Source organism: Eucyclogobius newberryi, unplaced genomic scaffold (assembly GCF_026437365.1).
Source record: "Eucyclogobius newberryi isolate DKJ021-1_F unplaced genomic scaffold, fEucNew1.0.hap1 SCAF_3, whole genome shotgun sequence".
NCBI classification, from domain to species: Eukaryota; Metazoa; Chordata; class Actinopteri; order Gobiiformes; family Gobiidae; genus Eucyclogobius; species Eucyclogobius newberryi.
Window position 1 is genome coordinate 27622792 of NW_027315945.1, and position 17103 is coordinate 27639894.

Sequence of the window (17103 nt, forward strand, 5' to 3'; positions counted from 1 at the left end):
CGGTCCATGTTTAGTCCTGACTCTGTGCACCAGCAGGAGGCCGGTCCATGTTTAGTCCTGACTCTGGGCTCCAGCAGGAGGCTGGTACATGTTTAGTCCTGACTCTGGGCACCAGCAGGAGGCCGGTCCTTGAGGTCCTCAGAGTCCGAGATGGTTCATATGGCACTAACATATCCAAGATGTACTTTGGTGCTAGGCCATGGAGAGACTTGTACACAAGCAGAGCTGCTTTAAAGTCTCTTCTCTGAGCCACAGGAGCCAGTGCAGAGACCTGAGAACAGGACTAATGTGATCGTACTTCCTGGTTCTAGTCAGGACCCGAGCAGCAGCGTTCTGGATGTACTGCAGCTGATTTACAGCTCGTTTGGAGAGGCCAGTGAGCAGGCCGTTACAGTAGTCTAATCTACTGGAGACACACACTTGGATAAATCCCTCCAAATTTACATATATATATATATATATATATATATATATATATATATATATATATATATATATATATACATATATATATATATACACAAATACCTTTATTAAATGTTTTTGTACCCATGGAAATAATCCGTATTTGCGAGTTCACCTGGGGAGACCCGTTATTTTCATGAAAGAACTCATGTTTTTAAAGGTATTTTTGAGCAATACGAACAGTCTAGTTTTATGCCATACTCTGGAACATTCCAGCAAAGCAATAACATTTCCATTGAGACAAGCACGTCCATCTGACAAAATGACAATGAAATTAAAAATGTATGATATGATAACTATGATAACTATTTATCGTTAAGGCTGCACAATATAATCATATTTCAAGCATATATCCCAAATCGCAATAGTTGTCAGAAACATTGCAATTGAACTTTCCAGCCCAAAATCATGCAGCCCTTTTCATAATCTAGAAATCTACTCCATTTTATGCTTTCCTCTGTCTTAGGAGGCCAACTGGATTCAAACACACTTCAAACAACTCTTTGACATTTTCCTAATCTAACTAGTGTATTTTTTTTCTTTAGTATAGCAGCTTATACCTATATGAATAAATACACTGACATGCATTGCAGCCTTTTTATTGTTGATTATAGCTTCAGAAGATATATACAGTGGAGAAATAGCAGTAGGCCATGAGCTCATACAGGCACACAATTAACTATTCAAATCATAGCCCTCTGAAGAGTTGGGTTAAATTTACAAGACAATGGAAACAATTATTTTTCATCTTTTGCTTTTCATGATTATTTGTCATTTTCCTTCAGTCTCCTTGTTTGATCAGTACTGTCGGCTGCAGGGGGGGAAAAGTAAAATATGCATTGAAATGATTTAACTTTTAACAGAAGGTGCACACGCACAAAGACGTTGTCATACCAGGCTGTTGAAACTGTCGCGGCACACGGCTTTGCTCAGCCAATACATCAGGAAAATGGCCATTAAATCCTCCACAGCGAGAAGACCCAAAATCAGGCCATTCAATCCTTTTTGCATCTGTGTAAACGAAGCAAAAAACATGTGGTTTCTAAATATTTCACAGCACATTGTAGTAGAAGAAGTTTACCTTTGATGCATCAGAAGAACCAAAATGATTGACAAACCAAATGATGCAGAGAGAACAAGCCACGATGGACCAGAGGAAGCTTACAATGTTTAGAAAGAACGAGAACTTTGTCTAAGAAAGATAAAAAACACAATATATAATACGGTTAGTTTCTGCAGGATGGTGTCGTTAAGGGTGCGTTCACACTTGCACATTCAACACATCAAAAGTAGGACTAAGCCAGGACTAAACCCAAAACTAAGCCTTTACTAGATCAGGACTAAACAAGGACTAGAACAGGACCAAACCAAATCCACATAAGCACAAAAACATACGCAATTCAGGACCAAGTAACAACAAGTGTGAACGCAGCATATTATACTTTGACTCTGACCAACGTACCACCAGCATGTTTGGAAACTGTCCTGCAGCGTACGTGAGAATGCCACAAACCACAAACTAAAACGAAAAGGTAAAACACTATGAAAACATTTGTCTATTGCATTTATTTCTCAAGACAATTCTCAATTAAACTTACCACAATGCTTGGTATTGTAGCTAAAAAGAAGTCGTTTTTGAAAACCAAACCCAAACACAGAAGAAAAACTCCGGTGATGGCTTGTGCTGCCTTTAAATGCAATGCACAGATTTGTTAATAAAAACGTGATACATATTTTGAATGGAAATAGATGAAATAAAATGAACCCACCCCAAAAGGTTTAGGCTTTCCATTTAGGGCAAAGACCTTGTAGGCATCTCTGAAAATGCAGTGGAACTTCTCCGGCATAAGTTCTCCCTCTCTGGCGTCTCGTAGGCTGCCGATGGGGATAGTTATGATCATTGAATTATCGCACATAAAGGTTTTCCTCGTCATGGTGAGGAAAGTGTTGTCAAGTATATGTCTTTTGTGAAATCAAGTTTTCTGACAAATGAGGTCATGAAGGAAGTGACCGGCTGCCACAGCGGGTTTCCTCCACTTTGCTCTCTCTCTTTTCACGCATAAGGCTGTGCAAATACATAACTAAAAAGGCCCCATTGCTATGAAATACTTTTGGAAAAATACTTAACATGCATTAGGTTAGAATTAAGTGTACATTTATGTGCTAGCAAATATGTCATGGCAATAATAAATACAAAGGGAACAGTGATTTTGTTAAGTTGTAATAAAAGACGGCTACATTTGGTCAAGACCAGTGTAAAGGAAGTGAAGGTGTGACATACTTCAGAATACCAGGGAAGTGCAGTGTTTTCTAAAGACGGGTGCAGTCGAAATTACACAGAAATTCTGCTCAGGTAAGACAACTAAGCTTTTAAATCATTATATTTGAATGGCTCTTTTAATCCTAAAATTGTCTTCTAGTCTTATAATAGTCCATACAGTAGAATAGAGCAGCAAATTATATGAAATAGTTTTTTTTTCATTTATCTGAAACTGTAACTCTAAATTTATAGAGAATTACAGTAAAATGTAACCGCTTTTACAAACAGAAACAATTGTAAAACTTAAATTGTATATTTATGTTCATGGCTGTAAAAACATGAAGCTGCAATCTACTTCACTAATTATGCAGTATTAACCCGTTACTAATTATACTATGACGATATGTACAAAATAAACCATGTTATCCATCAACCATCCATATAGTGATATAATAGATTTCTTGCTGAAAATTAATTGTAGCAAGTTATTATCATTTTTAAACTGAATGTTAAAGTATCCTTTTATGTGGCATTTTTCAGTTTATACTTTTTGAACTTTCTTTGTCCTTTGATCCATGATTTTCAACAATAAAATAACTGTGCATTTCAATCATTCATCTTTTCTTGTGATTGAGTAAATTGACATGCCCATAAAAGTCTGATATCTGGAGTAATCAGATATAGACGTGGTTTACACAATAATAATTGTTTTTGTTCCTTTTACTACACTAGTCATCATTGCTCCATAAACACACGCACTGCCCCTCAGACCCTGACCATGGCCCGTGCTAACATGGAACTGGACATTGATACGATGGAGGAGCTGCCGTTGCAGGGGATGAGGAAGCGAGAGACGGGGGTCACCAAAGAGTACAAGGCCCTGAAGCTCGTCCCACAGAGAAAGGCTCCGCTCCATAGTCTGTTCCAGAAACAACCGGCTGTTCTCGGGGTAAGAGCCGGACTAAAGATGTCAAATATTATTATGCCTGGACTATTGACACGTGACTCATTTAGTGGTCTTTTACAAAAATTTAGAGGACGAAATAATAACTAGATAATGTGCAATGGCGAGTGTCTGCATTCTTGCGTAAAAGTACTATATGTGTAGTAAAGACTTTATTCTTGTTGCTCGAGTCTATTGTTCTTCCCCTGGGGGCGCGGCAAGCTCCATTTTATTCCAGTTCGGGCCGAGCCGATCACATCTATGTCCCCATGTGTGACTTTCATCAATGTTCAGCGGGTCAAAAATGCCCGAGTATGAACATGAAGAATAGGAATAATAGGAATAAGAAACCTATTATTCTTATTCCTATTATTGTCAATGCGGGAATTTAGCGCCTTTAGCCTATTTTCTATTTCTACCTAATCAAGCTCTTTTTTTCCCAGGAATCTTCCTGCAGCGTTAGCAATGATCCTGATCCTTTCAGTTCTCTTTTGAGTTTAAGCAGCACATTGTAGAAAAAGGTTCAGTTGTAGTCATCTGGACTCAGTTTAGAAAAAGCTAGACGTTTCGACTCTCATCCAAGAGTCATTGTCAATAACAGAATTTAGGAAAAGATGGTTTGAAAGAGGAGTTAAGGAGGCTCCTTAACTCCTCCATTCCTGTTCTTTAAACAGGAATGGAGGGTTAAGAGTCAAACTGCCTGTAGTCTATAATGGAATCTTGAACCCCTGGAGAGGTAGAGGTCCAGGACAGATGCTGGACCAGATGCTAATCAGGTACTAAGGGTGAGTGAGCCAGGGACACACAAAAACAAAGGGGAGACTAATAGCCCATTAAAGGTCTGATAGTAAACAAAAGGCTAGCTTGTTAGAAAACAAAGAGGGTAAGTTTCTGTTGAAACAAACAATTTGTTGTTGTTGTTGGCAGTTGGCATCCAAGTGTTGCATTACCGGCAGACTTCATTCATTTTCCAGAGTCCGACCGGCTGTATTCCAGGACTGATTCTTCTATGTTTGGTGCTTCCTCTGTACAGCTTTATTCTTTAGGCTTGATTCTTTAGGCTTTGATATTTCCACTGATGTCGTTGCTTGGTAGCTGTGCATCTCCTAGACTGGGCAAGGACAGGAGACTTGTTGTTGTTGTTGTTGTTGTTTTATGGCGGTTGGCATCCAATTGTTGCATTACCGCCAGACTATTCCTCAGACTTTTCGTAGTCCTCAGACTGTCGTAGTCCGTAAAAGTACTCCTTCCATTGCTTTGGCGTTACAAAGCCCATGAGGTCATGATATGTCTTTGTGACTAGAATAGTTGTTGTTGTTTCAGAGACCAACCGGCTTTACAAAGACATATCATAACCTCATGGGCTTTGTAACACCAAAGCAATGGAAGAAGATTTTTTAAGGACTACGACAAAGTCTGAGGAATAAAGTCTGGCGGTAATGCAACACTCGGATGCCAACCGCCATAAAACACCAACAACAACAACAACAACAACAACAACAACAACCGGCTTTATTCCAGGGAGACTCTTCTTCATCTTCCTCTCCTTCTTTGACGTCCGGCGCTTCCACCGTACAGCTTTATTCTTTAGGCTTCATTCTATAGGCTTTAATATTTCCACTGATGTCGCTGCTTGGTAGCCGTGCGTCTACGAGACTGGACGAGGACAGGAGACCACCCCCACCCCCATCTCGTCACTCTGATCACTCTGACTCCCCAAAAGCAGAACTGAAAGGATCAGGATCATTGCTAAAGCTGCAGGGAGATTCCTTGGAACAAAGGAGCTTGATTGGGCAGATATAGAAAACAGGCTAAAGGCGCTAAATGGGAGTCGGAGTGATGGGGGTCTGCTTTTGGGGAGTCAGAGTGATCAGAGTGATCAAAGACCGTCCCCGCCGCCAGATCTTCACTCTGAATCCCCAAAAGTAGACCTGCGTCACTCGGACTCCCATTTAGCGAGCGCCTTTAGCCTGTTTTCTATTTCTGTCCAATCAAGCTCTTTTGTTCTAAGGAATCTTCCTGCAGCGTTAGCAATGATCCAAAATCCTCTTTATCCACAACCAAGGTATTCTCATTAATTTTGGAACTTGCACACTTCATGGGCTTTGTAACACCAAAGCAATGGAAGGAGTACTTTTACGGACTACGACAGAGTCTGAGGACTACGACAAAGTCTGAGGAATAAAGTCTGGCGGTAATGCAACACTTGGATGCCAACCGCCATAAAACAACAACAACAACAACAACAACAACAATGGAAGGAGTTCTTTTACGGAATACGACAGTCTGAGGACTACGAAAAGTCTGAGGAATAAAGTCTGGCGGTAATGCAACAATTGGATGCCAACCGCCATAAAACAACAACAACAACAACTTGCACACTTGGAACCTCCACACTTGGAACCTCCACACTTGGAACCTCCACACTTGGAACCTCCACACTTGGAACCTTCACACTTGGAACCTCCATACTTGGAACCTTCACACTTCTTGGGAGCCACGCTGGCTTCTCTCACTTCGCTCTGGCTGTGAGCAGCGCTGGCTCCTCTCTCTGCATTTACTTTAACCTGGTTACTTGAAATTTTCTTGACTGCATCCGCATAGGATATACCTTGAGAGACCTAATTTTCTGCACCTGAGCCTGACGCCATAGCTCACGTATCCAAGAAACACCTTACTAGGGCAGGCATTAGCATTAGCATTAGCATTAACGTTAGTGTTAGCGTTAGCATTAGTGTTAGCATTAGCGTTAGCGTAAGCAATTTACTTTTGCAAATACTGAAAAATATTCCGGTATGTAAAAATGTCTAAAGCAATAGCCCCCTAAGACGGTGAAAGTGATTGTAAAGAGGTATAACTTGTTGAAATCTGTGAAAGTGTTAAGGGGTTAACCCCTTAACACTTTCACAGATTTCAATCTGCAAATACGAAGCGGATAAGCAAATACTGAAAAAAGTACAATATGTACAAATGTCAAAAGCAACAGCAGCAATAAGAGGGTGAAAGTGATCGTAAACAGGTATAACTTGAAATCGGTGAAAGTTTTAAGGAGTGGAAACACGTATAAAATCCTACAATCCTAAAAAGCAATAACACATAGTGTCTGCTTTATGACATCATAAGCAGACACTCAATTAAAGGTAAATTTGTAAATGTTTATGATTGTATTGTACTGGCTTTTTATTTGTAAAAACCCAAAGTGTTTGAGTCACATTTCAGTAGTTTCTGTTGTTGAACTATACTGTTCTGAGTACACTTTTACTCCGTACATTTACATCACCAGTAAAAATCAGATCAACTTGAATAATCAGATAACCCAATAATACAATCTGATTTTTGGAATCAAAATCACCTATCAATAGATATTTTTAGAGCAACTGTTGTATTTGGAAAATAAAATACAATAAATAAAATAAAAACATATATTCTTTCCTTTTTGTCTTTGCCACATTAGTTTTCTCCTTTTTTGCATAATTGTACAACCCTGCATGGGTGTAAACAAAAAGATAGAAATAAATTACCCACATCAGATGGAACTTTTCAATAATCTGATAAAACTTGAAATCACATTATGATCAGATTTTTGGTGTTTATGTGAACATCATTACAGCATGGAAATTAGTATGGTATTGTACCCACACCTCTCTCTTTGCGATACTGTACATAAACAAAGGTATATTCTAAACATAAATGCAGATGTTAAAGTTGTGTCTCTTGGTCCAGTCCCTGCAGGTGATGTGTGGTCTTCTGAGTGTTGGAGTGGGAATCATCTTCGCTGTGACTCAGGACATTGGCAGTTCACTCTTCTCTCTGTTCAGAGTGTCACAGATGACTGGAGTTCTTGTACGTGTTTCACATTAATACGCCAATGTATATTTGGCCATTTAACATTTACACTGTCTTTTTCAGTTCATATTTGCCGGCCTTGTTACAAATATTTTATTCAAATACCAGGAGTTACTGCTAGTAAGTAAACTACATATATATATATATATATAAATATATATAAATTCTATTTCTCGGTTTAGATTTCCCTTATCGTCAACTGCAGCTGCCTGTGTGTCGCTATTGTTGCAGCACCTTTGATCATGGTAGACTTGACAATGTGGGAAGGAAATTATGAATATTTAAAGGTAAAATAGAATAAGAATAAGAATGTACTAAAAAATAGTTTAAACTAAATGTACTTGTGTTTTTTGTCAGATGGAGGTGTTCCTGTTGGTCATCTTGGGGCTGGAGTCTTGCCTCTCAATCATCCTGTGCGTCTTGTTTGCCAAAGAAAAGCAAACATTTACACCATGAATTTGACCTAAATGACTTGTGTCATAATCTTGTGCATTTCTGTTATGTTTCCTGCAATAACCAACATTATTTTCAATTGCTTTGGCACATTTTCATTGCATGCAGAGAAGCTATTCTGTAACAAAACAGTTCAGAAAGTTTTAAGAACATGTTTTGTGAACAAAACATAGCACACTTATGTAAAAATACATGTGATTGAACATAAACACAATTATCTGATGTATAACGTATCCATCCATCAAACACATCTCAGAGAACAATTTTAGTTACTTTTTAGATGGTGTATTAAATATCACACAAATCATTTATGTGTGTTTTCAATATTTTACTTTTAGAATCAAAGATCAGACTCGACCAATGGAGTCTTTGGATCTAAACTTGGTTTTCACTGGCCTGGATCAGAGTGTTCAGGATTTAGGTGATCAGAATCTAGAACATAGAGTGAGAGAAATAGTTGATCATTGTGTTTCAGGTTCTGCAAAAAAGTGTAAATATTGATATGAGAGTTAAGGTTTGACATTTCTGTGAGCTTGATGTTTGCTCCTAAAATGGCAAGTTCTGGAAATTTTGCCAAAGGGATTGAAGAAAGAAAAAAAACAAAAAAAAAACAAAAATCATCATAAATAAAAAAACAAAAAAAAACAAAAGGAATAATAATTCTATCATACATATGAAGATGGGTTTACAAAAAAATCTATAGGCAATATCTTTTACTCCAGAAAAACCCATTACTGATTATACTTGTATTTGTAGCTCCACAATAAACAAAGTAGTAGTAGTAGTAGTAGTAGTAGTAGTAGTAGTAGTAGTAGTAGTAGTAGTAGTAGCAGTGTTCAATGCATAGAGCTGTGTGAAACTCCTGCAATGTGTATGCCAGTTTGAAAATGTTATTGTGCATGTATAATATAATCTTGTTATAATCTAGTTGTGCCTCAGGCGTTGCTGTTCTGTTGAGTGCATTAATAGTTAGCCAGTGGTTTTTGTCAGAGAACATAAAGTTTGTGGTGAGAAGACAGTTCCTCTAATGTGAAGGTTAAACCACGGGGCCCCTGTGCAGAAACAGCCTGGTGTGTGCCCCGGTGTGAGTTTGTGCGGTTTCAGATGTCTGCATCACTATCATGTCAGATATCTGTGGCGAGCAAGCTTAACATGCACATTGAGTTGTATTCTCTAGATGATTGTTAACTATAAAAACACTGCTATTAAAATGGCGGGAATACACAACAACATGCTTTTGTTTTTTGTCGTTCGGACTTAAAGCCAATATGGCGGGTTCCCATGTATTTCTAATTATGACACTGTTTGGTGAGATAGTCCTTGTGGTAAATCATTATCATAGTTTTACATCAGTCAAGTTGCAGTTTGAGAAGAAAATTTGACAAATAAAAGTTGAATATAACAGGAAGTAGTGCTGAGTTCTACAACAGAATACCTCCACCATTGTCATGAGAAATGCAGAGACAATTTGCACACAACTTAGACCTTTTTATGAGAGTCTAAGGCTTAGACTCTCATAAAAAGGTCTAAGTTTAAGTGTGCAAATTTCTTGCAGTATTGCTTGGACTCTTAAGCAATCATTTAACACAATTACAACTACTAGATAAATTGTCACATGTAACAATAATAAAAGTACAATGTTATATACTAGATTTATGAAGTTAGTAAGTATATATGGGGATGGAAATGTGAATTTATTACTACACCAGCAGCTTGGTTTGCTTGAAAATAAAATGCATTGAGGCCAATCATAAGGTCTTTGTAGCCTTACAATGTTAAAGTAGTTACCTTTGTTACCTTTGTGCAATGTGACAAAGAACCAAGGAACCATGAACATTTAGAATCAATTTTATTTTCTGTGCAGTGTTAAAACAACATACCTTAACATTAAACTTGGACAGTCAACCACACCTGCTACGGTTGTGTAAAATACATTAAACTCATCTACATTATGAACAAATGAAGCGTTTGCAAAGTAAATGTACAAATTGCCAAAGTACCGAAAGTCGCCAGTGTCAAATTTACAAAGCGACGGAAATGTCTCGAGAAGAACACATGTCGTTGAAATCTTAGTGCGACGGACCACGTTTCACAATGACTTCACTTCATCGGTGGACTCTCAGCACAGGGACGCTACAGCTGCAACACGAGAAAGAGAAAGAATTAGTCTCTGTGGTTACGACCCTTGCACCCAGCAAAATGAAAACAGCACGATTCTGAAAGCAGTTCATAAAAATACATCCCAATTGATCATTGTGTAAAATTAATCTAAGTCTAGTGGTTGAAATCATGAGTTTAATGGTTTGTATTATAGAAATCTGCCTATAACAAAATGATATTCTTTATTTAAACACGATAGTGCGTTAAGATGTTGGTTATCACTGGACCTAAAGAGCAAAAACAACAAAATATTTCACGATATTCAACAAAATAATCAAGTTTCTATGTTTTTTTTGCCATGTATTATGTCGTCCAACTTAGTTCAACAAGAGATCAAATACACAAGTGCTTGATTACAGAACACACACACAGAATATCAAACATGCACAAACGTAGGTCAATCAAACATGCTAAATGGATGCTCATTTCAGACGGATGCAGAGAAGGTTGAACAGAAGCAATCCCCCCAAAACCAGCAATCCATAAACCAACAGCAAGCGCAGTCACTAGGGCTGAAATATATTTGGAAAACCATCCAATCGCGGTTTAATTTGTGTCGCTTGTGTTGCTTTAACAGTAAAGCGACACAAGAGAATACTGAAAGACACCAACAGATACAAGAATCACGTGCATTTCAGAGCCCCTTTGTCCAGGTCTAAATTACAGGGCTCTACACATAACATGAGCCGACGGAGACGGGTTATGTAGGTCTCCACAGAGGATTGTATTACCAAAAAATACACAGCGTTTCCTGTTTGCCAATTACGATAATTTGCTTGTGACGAAAATGCGCTTGGGACTTTCAGCCCTAGAGGACGAGCAGCCAGCAGAGCAAGCACGAGACAGCAATTCCACACGGATTAGTATTCAGGCCGGCGGACATGTCCAACCCGGGGACGGCAGTTACTTACAGAGCTAAAAGTGTCAGACCATTGTGGAGAGGCTCAGTGCTATGTGAGCCGCTTTGCTCTGCTGAAGACACAACAGCAGAGAGTGAGCCGACCCACTCGAATGTTCTGCACGTGAACTTGAAACCACACTCAGCTAAATGTATATGATGGGTGACCTCGTTCCATTCAGTTATAAATAAGAGCAATTTAGTTTTGTTATTTAGAGTTATCTTCCTTTAGGGCTGCAACAATTGAATAGCTTAATTGCAACTGATTTAGTAATGGAATAATCATTATGTGGTCTAGTCGTGGGATTGGGAAACGTGTCATGGGCTGAGAAAAGTCGTTTTGTGACTCAAATTGAGCCGCAATTGCACAAAAACGATGCAAAACCGTGTCAATTTAGTGTATTATATGTTTTTGTCCATAAATGCGCTCCACCAGGATCCTCGAACAAATTCTCCTCAGCCTCATCTAGTCAAATCTAGAAAAAATATTTTCTTAACGTGACCTTTGCGTTTTAATGGAAAGAATAATCGATGAGCAAAAGTTGCAGCCCAATCCTCCTCGGTTTCCCCTGTTTTGTCATTTGTTAGTGTGTGCTGCTGTTCTTATGTCTTCTGTGCTTTGTGTGATGTACGGTATTTTATTTGTTTAAAATTACATCAATAGTCAAAAGTCTCGTCTCATTTCACAAACTTATCTTCCACCGTTTATGCATTAAATGTACTTTATTACAGGCCGATGTATGTGTTTCCCACGGGTTTATAGCATACATTTGAATCATAATTTATCTAATGCAATTTATGGAATATAAATGTCACCTATTGTCACCTCTACTGAAAAAAAAAAAAAAGCACTAATTACAGATTTCAATCGTTACGTATAATTTGTTTTAACATTTTGTTTCTTTTTTTAGATTATGTGGGTCTATATTAATTGGAAACATTGTGTAAACTTTATATAGTGACTAGAAATCCAGCCCTGAAGTACAATTAGGATGAAAAATATACATAAAAATAAGTTGAAAGGTAAATAAAGTGCTTTACACTTTGGCAAGTAGTGTGAATATGCATTTAACAACTTTAAATTTTATTCATAATGTTGATGATAAAACAAACTGTAGAGAAGGCAGTACTTACGACGGAGTATAAGGGCCAACCAAAAAAAAAAAAAATGCGGGGCACTACGAGAAAAAAGTCATTCATTAATGACTTTTTTTCTGAGAAAAATCTCATAATTTAAAGACATTAAAGGCAGATACACGGTTCACTTTCAGCACCATGTTACGTTCTCCCCCCTCAGTGTTGCATCATGGTACAGTCCAGTAACAGCGCTGTGTTTTGTATGTTGTTGTTGTTGTTGTTGTTGTTGTTGTTGTTGTTTTATGGCGGTTGACATCCGAGTGTTGCATTACCGCCAGACTTTATTCCTTAGACTTTGTCGTAGTCCTAAAAGTTCTTCTTCCAGTGCCTTGACTTCCAGTGCTTTGTCCTCAGACTCTGTCGTAGTCCGTAAAAGAGCTCTGAGTCAAATGCATCTGTGGAGTCTTCATTACACAAACACACCACCACCAGGACAAAAATGGCGCTTGGTTAAAAGTGAATACAAATGCCCACAATAGATGTCAATCTTTATAATGCGGGTCTTTTAGACATTACAAACAATAATGTAACCGGTGCAGTGTCACATGTCAGGTCCTGGACCTGTAACATGACGTACTCCGGTGTTGGTGCTCGTGTGTGTTGGAGCTGCGCTCCTCCATATTGTATGGATGATGTATGGATGATGTATGGATGATGTATGGATGATGTATGGATGATGTATGGATGATGTATGGATGATGTATGGATGATGTATGGATGATGTATGGATGATGCGTGTGTGTAAAACATATCGCTTTTAGGCTGTGCCAAACACGATCCAGGCGTCAGGAGGAGCTGAGAGGAAGCGCAGACGGATGTTTGTGTTCTGTGTGTTTTACTGAGTTTGTCCAAAGGATGAAAAAGGTTAGAATCCGGGCATAAAACTTAAGTGCACACAATGAGCACGTGAGAAGAGTGACTGTGCGCAAAGTGCCCACGTAGACAATCAACTTAGAGGAGCAGAGAACGTGTGAATATAACAGCGAGGCTGCTCCTCCTGTCTGCAGGCGGCTGTGGCACGAGCACGGCTGCTGTTTGAGCCCATGATGCACTACGGCTGCATCATGGAGAAAGTAAAGAGTTTATCCAACAGTCTGTGAATGATGCGACACAGGAAAGGTGCTGCTAAACGCAGTGTCTTGTCTTGTAATCAACACACGTAAGACATTGTTTTAAAGAACAGGAAACACTTTAAACTACATCTATTTTAGGCTTTTATGTAGTTCTAAACTTTCAACACATCCAAGCCCGTTCTTGTGCGTCCTGACCGTGGGGCTGAAAGTGAACTGATCATGTCACTTTGAATCGACGCCTAAACTACGACTTTTTTCTCATTGATTAATTACTTTTTTTCTCATTAATTAATGACTTTTTTCTCGTTATTTAATGAGTTTAATGTCGTTAATTTACGACTTTTTTCTGACTTCGACTTTTTTCTCATTAATTAACGTCTTTTTTCTCATTAATGAATGACTTTATTCTCGTAGTGCAGCGCATTTTTTTTTCTTGGTTGGCCCTTATACTCCGTTGTAAGTACTATATGTGCACAAAATAATGAATTAAATATATTAATAAACTTCAATGAAACCCGGACTTTATATAGTGTATATACATCTGTGTAATCCCTCAGTCGTCCAGTAGGGGTCCATCATAAAAGAAAACTTGAATTCTGCCCGTTAATCCTGCTGTTAATACAGATTCTTGGTGAGGTGATCCTTTCCTTTTGAATACATGTGTTAAAACCATAAAAATACTATATATAGACATTATCTGACTATATTTCTAGTTTAAACACTTCTTCATGGGTTTCAGGTGTAAAAGAATCCTTTCTGATTTGAAAGGTTTGGCATGGCAACGGTCCTACTGTGTCATAGTAATAGCACAATTCATATCAAAAGATTACATCGTCTGAACGGGGGAAAAGTCCTCAAGAAATCCTTCAAACCAGGAAAGAATCATTTGCATATGAAACCCATGAATATAACAATGTAATATCATCTGAAACCAATCGTTCCTTTCATGAATAAACTTACTGCAGTGATGAAGTTAGTGCCCGGGGGTTGTAGATCCTCATCCTTCTCGAACACGGAGGGGGAGCTGACGGAGGAGGGCGGCGTGGAGGGGCAGAGGAACGAGGAGGAGTCACTGTTGTCGTTGTTGTTGTTATTAAAGGAGTCCAAGGCCAGGCTGTTGGATCCGGGTAAAGTCAGCGTGCTCAGACCAGAGGCACTGTCACTGGACGTGCACTGGGAGGACGTCTCGGAGCTCTCCATGACTGGAAGAAACAACAACAAAGATGTACAAATATGCTCTTGGAAAAGAAACTAGTCCTGATCAAAGTCACTACGAAGTATATATTTGAACTGTTGATAAAGGTTAGAAAACTGAGCAGAATTGAGAAAGTCTGACAAAAGATGAAGGTAAAACTTTCACCTTTGTTTCTCTTTCTAAGAATGAAATCTGTGAAATTGTCAAAATTTGTTATAGCTACATTTAAACTGATGACTAGTTGAGGCCCCTGCGACAGAACACATAATACACACGTTTTAAAGAGTTTAATGGTTTAAATGAAGGATGCGCCAACCTACAATATGTATGTAATTAAAATGTGTTGGGTTCTAGTGACATGACATACTGAACTGCCATTATTTTAAAACTTACAGTAGATGTGCAGGGCAGAGTTATATTGCAGAATTCACGTTTACAGTAACATGTTACAAAAAGCGATACATTTAAAATAAAAATGAAAAAACTTTCACTTTGTGATTCATTTCTTCGATGTTTCAAATAAGTCTGATTAAACCTCAACTTATGTATTTAAAGACACATTTTAGCACATTTCTTTTGGATTGACATAATATTGTCTGACTATCATTACTGGGATATTTTTGTCAATATAACCCACCCCTAGGTTCAACATTTGTGCATTTTCTGTTTGAATATTTCTTTCAACCGTCAGTGATCGATTGCCTTTAGAATTATACAGTGCAAAACGTGACCACCATCAACTAAACACACTAATCAATTTGTTTTGCTAAATGTCAAACACATTCTTTGTTCCTTGTCAAGCTTGTCACTGACTGCTGCTCTTCAAAGGCATGAGCTGGAGACGCTTCACACGCGGTCAAGGGCGGCCTCTAGTGGTAGTTTGAGAGCAGTGCATGGCGAGTAATACAACATAATATGTTTTTTTATGACGTGTTCGTTATTATTCTCCTGCTTTAGTTTTATTGTGTCAGTGCCATAAAATAGCTTCAATATATTTTAATTTATTGCAACATATTAATTTGCCCTTCAAAATGTTTTATTGTTACAAGCCTAGGTTTAATTGATAACATTGTCAAGACATTAGGGCTATCTCTAATGATTTTTTTAGTAGTCAACTACTAGTTTATTATTTATTTTGTTCATTGGGACATTTTAAATAACGAATAAAGTGCATTGTTTACAAAAATCTGAAAAAGTGTATTATTTTTGACATGCTGATTCAGTAATGCCACTGTCTTTGTTATAAAGCTCTTTTCGTGCGTGTCTAAGAGTCTGTATAGTCCAGTTAAAAATGACTGAATTATTGCAGCCCCGTCAGACTTACTCATGGAGGGCTGGCTGCTAGAGTCCTGCTCCAGTTCATCTTCCTCTATGCAGTCGTAGGGCCACTGTCCGAACGGGGAGACACTGGACATGGGGTGCGGGTGTGAGTGGGACGGGGACGTGTACAAGTGCAGATTTAGGGAGCCCAAAAGAGAAGAGGACGACTGGCTGCTGGAGGAGGAGGTGCTGCTGTTGGAGATGGTCGAATGAGGTCGCTTCACTGACGCGGAGTATTCAAACAAAGGCACCGCAATCGAGGCTCGCGTCCTCGACTCTATTTGAGAAACAATTTATATTTCGTTTCAGAAGGTGTTATGCAAGGTAGTTAATGAAAAAGACTGAACAAAACTGATGAGCAAACTCGACTGACCTGACCCTTTCATGATGTAGTCGATGGCTCGGTCGCTGATGGCTGCTTCGCTCGGCTTGATGTCCATGAAAGGTTTGCTTCCAATTCCCATCGACACCATCTCCTGCAGGCGCAGCTCTGACATGAAAAAGTGTTTGAGTGTTTAGAATACATGAACGTTGAGCGATCGCACTGTACTTTAAAACGCTGCCAAATTCCTGAGACTATTAAATATGAGACGGCACTCAAACCAATCTGTGTCTCACTTTGTGGTAATATCAAGGAAGAAATCAAAGCAATTTAGAAAAAGAGAAAGAATTACAAACAGATGAGGAAATTGAATCAAACAAACAAACAAACAAACAAACAGTAATTGCTTCTTTTGTGTTATTTTATTCTTGTTTTTTTGTATGGAATTATCCTTGATTATGTTTAGAGATTATGGGTGAAAAATGACTCCAATGTTTAAAATAATGTCTCCATTTTTAATAAGGGAGGAAAAAAACAGTATTTTTGTTTGACATATACACAATAATGTGAATATATATGAAGTATTTTTCATGGTATGTTATATAGACTGTATTTTTATAGTGTATTTTTATAGTTTTTTTGTGAAAATATTATTTCTTGTAAATTATGATGTAGTAAAAATGTAGTAAATAGTTTTTTGCTTCCACACTTTATGCCGTATGTATGTCAGGAGCTACTTAAACAAATTAACTTTTGCATTGTGAGATCAGTGAAGTTTTTCCTTATCTCTGTCCTAAATAGTAACTTTTAGTATCTTTTTCCCCACATACCTCGGTTCCTCAGAGCTTGTCTCCACAGGATCTTGCCGATAATGGCGGTCCACACGGCCTTGACCTCAGAAGAACTGGCCTGGAGAATGAACGTATCCTGTGATTTCCTCCTTCTGAACCAAATCTCAAAGCGCAGGCCACTGTCACCAACGTTCTCCGTCATGCCTATTTCTGCTGTCTGAAAAGAAATATAAAACATGT

General features: G+C 38.3%; 2 protein-coding genes across 4 annotated transcripts in view; both read right to left on the minus strand.

Annotated features, from left to right (window-relative positions):
* Positions 1 to 1048: 1048 nt before the first annotated feature.
* On the minus strand, positions 1049 to 2445 carry LOC140374242 (uncharacterized). The gene is made up of 6 exons (XM_072461075.1): positions 2235 to 2445; positions 2064 to 2153; positions 1928 to 1984; positions 1547 to 1657; positions 1360 to 1476; positions 1049 to 1276 (listed from the first exon to the last, which is right to left on the minus strand). The coding sequence occupies exons 1-6, from the start codon at positions 2397 to 2399 to the stop codon at positions 1247 to 1249; spliced, it is 570 nt and encodes a 189-aa protein (XP_072317176.1). The 5' UTR covers positions 2400 to 2445; the 3' UTR covers positions 1049 to 1246.
* Positions 2446 to 9799: 7354 nt separating this feature from the next.
* plekhg4b (pleckstrin homology domain containing, family G (with RhoGef domain) member 4B) overlaps positions 9800 to 17103 on the minus strand; it is a 55086-nt gene continuing 47782 nt past the window's right edge. For all 3 annotated transcript variants that reach the window (XM_072460169.1, XM_072460168.1, XM_072460166.1), the window contains exons 19-24: positions 16903 to 17080; positions 16124 to 16240; positions 15755 to 16027; positions 14196 to 14437; positions 11039 to 11096; positions 9800 to 10106 (exon numbers count right to left, since the gene is read on the minus strand). In XM_072460169.1, coding sequence (XP_072316270.1) covers positions 11052 to 11096; positions 14196 to 14437; positions 15755 to 16027; positions 16124 to 16240; positions 16903 to 17080 — 855 coding nt within the window. In that variant the 3' untranslated portion in view covers positions 9800 to 10106; positions 11039 to 11051. The remainder of the gene's footprint in view (positions 10107 to 11038; positions 11097 to 14195; positions 14438 to 15754; positions 16028 to 16123; positions 16241 to 16902; positions 17081 to 17103) is intronic.

Coding starts and splice junctions, on each gene's coding strand:
- LOC140374242 (XM_072461075.1), bottom strand. CDS start 2,399: ATGACGAGGAAAACCTTTATGTGCGATAATTCAATGATCATAACTATC. Junction 1,477..1,546: donor GTTCTTCTGATGCATCAAAG/GTAAACTTCTTC, acceptor TCGTTTACACAG/ATGCAAAAAGGATTGAATGG. Junction 1,277..1,359: donor GCGACAGTTTCAACAGCCTG/GTATGACAACGT, acceptor CCCCCCCTGCAG/CCGACAGTACTGATCAAACA.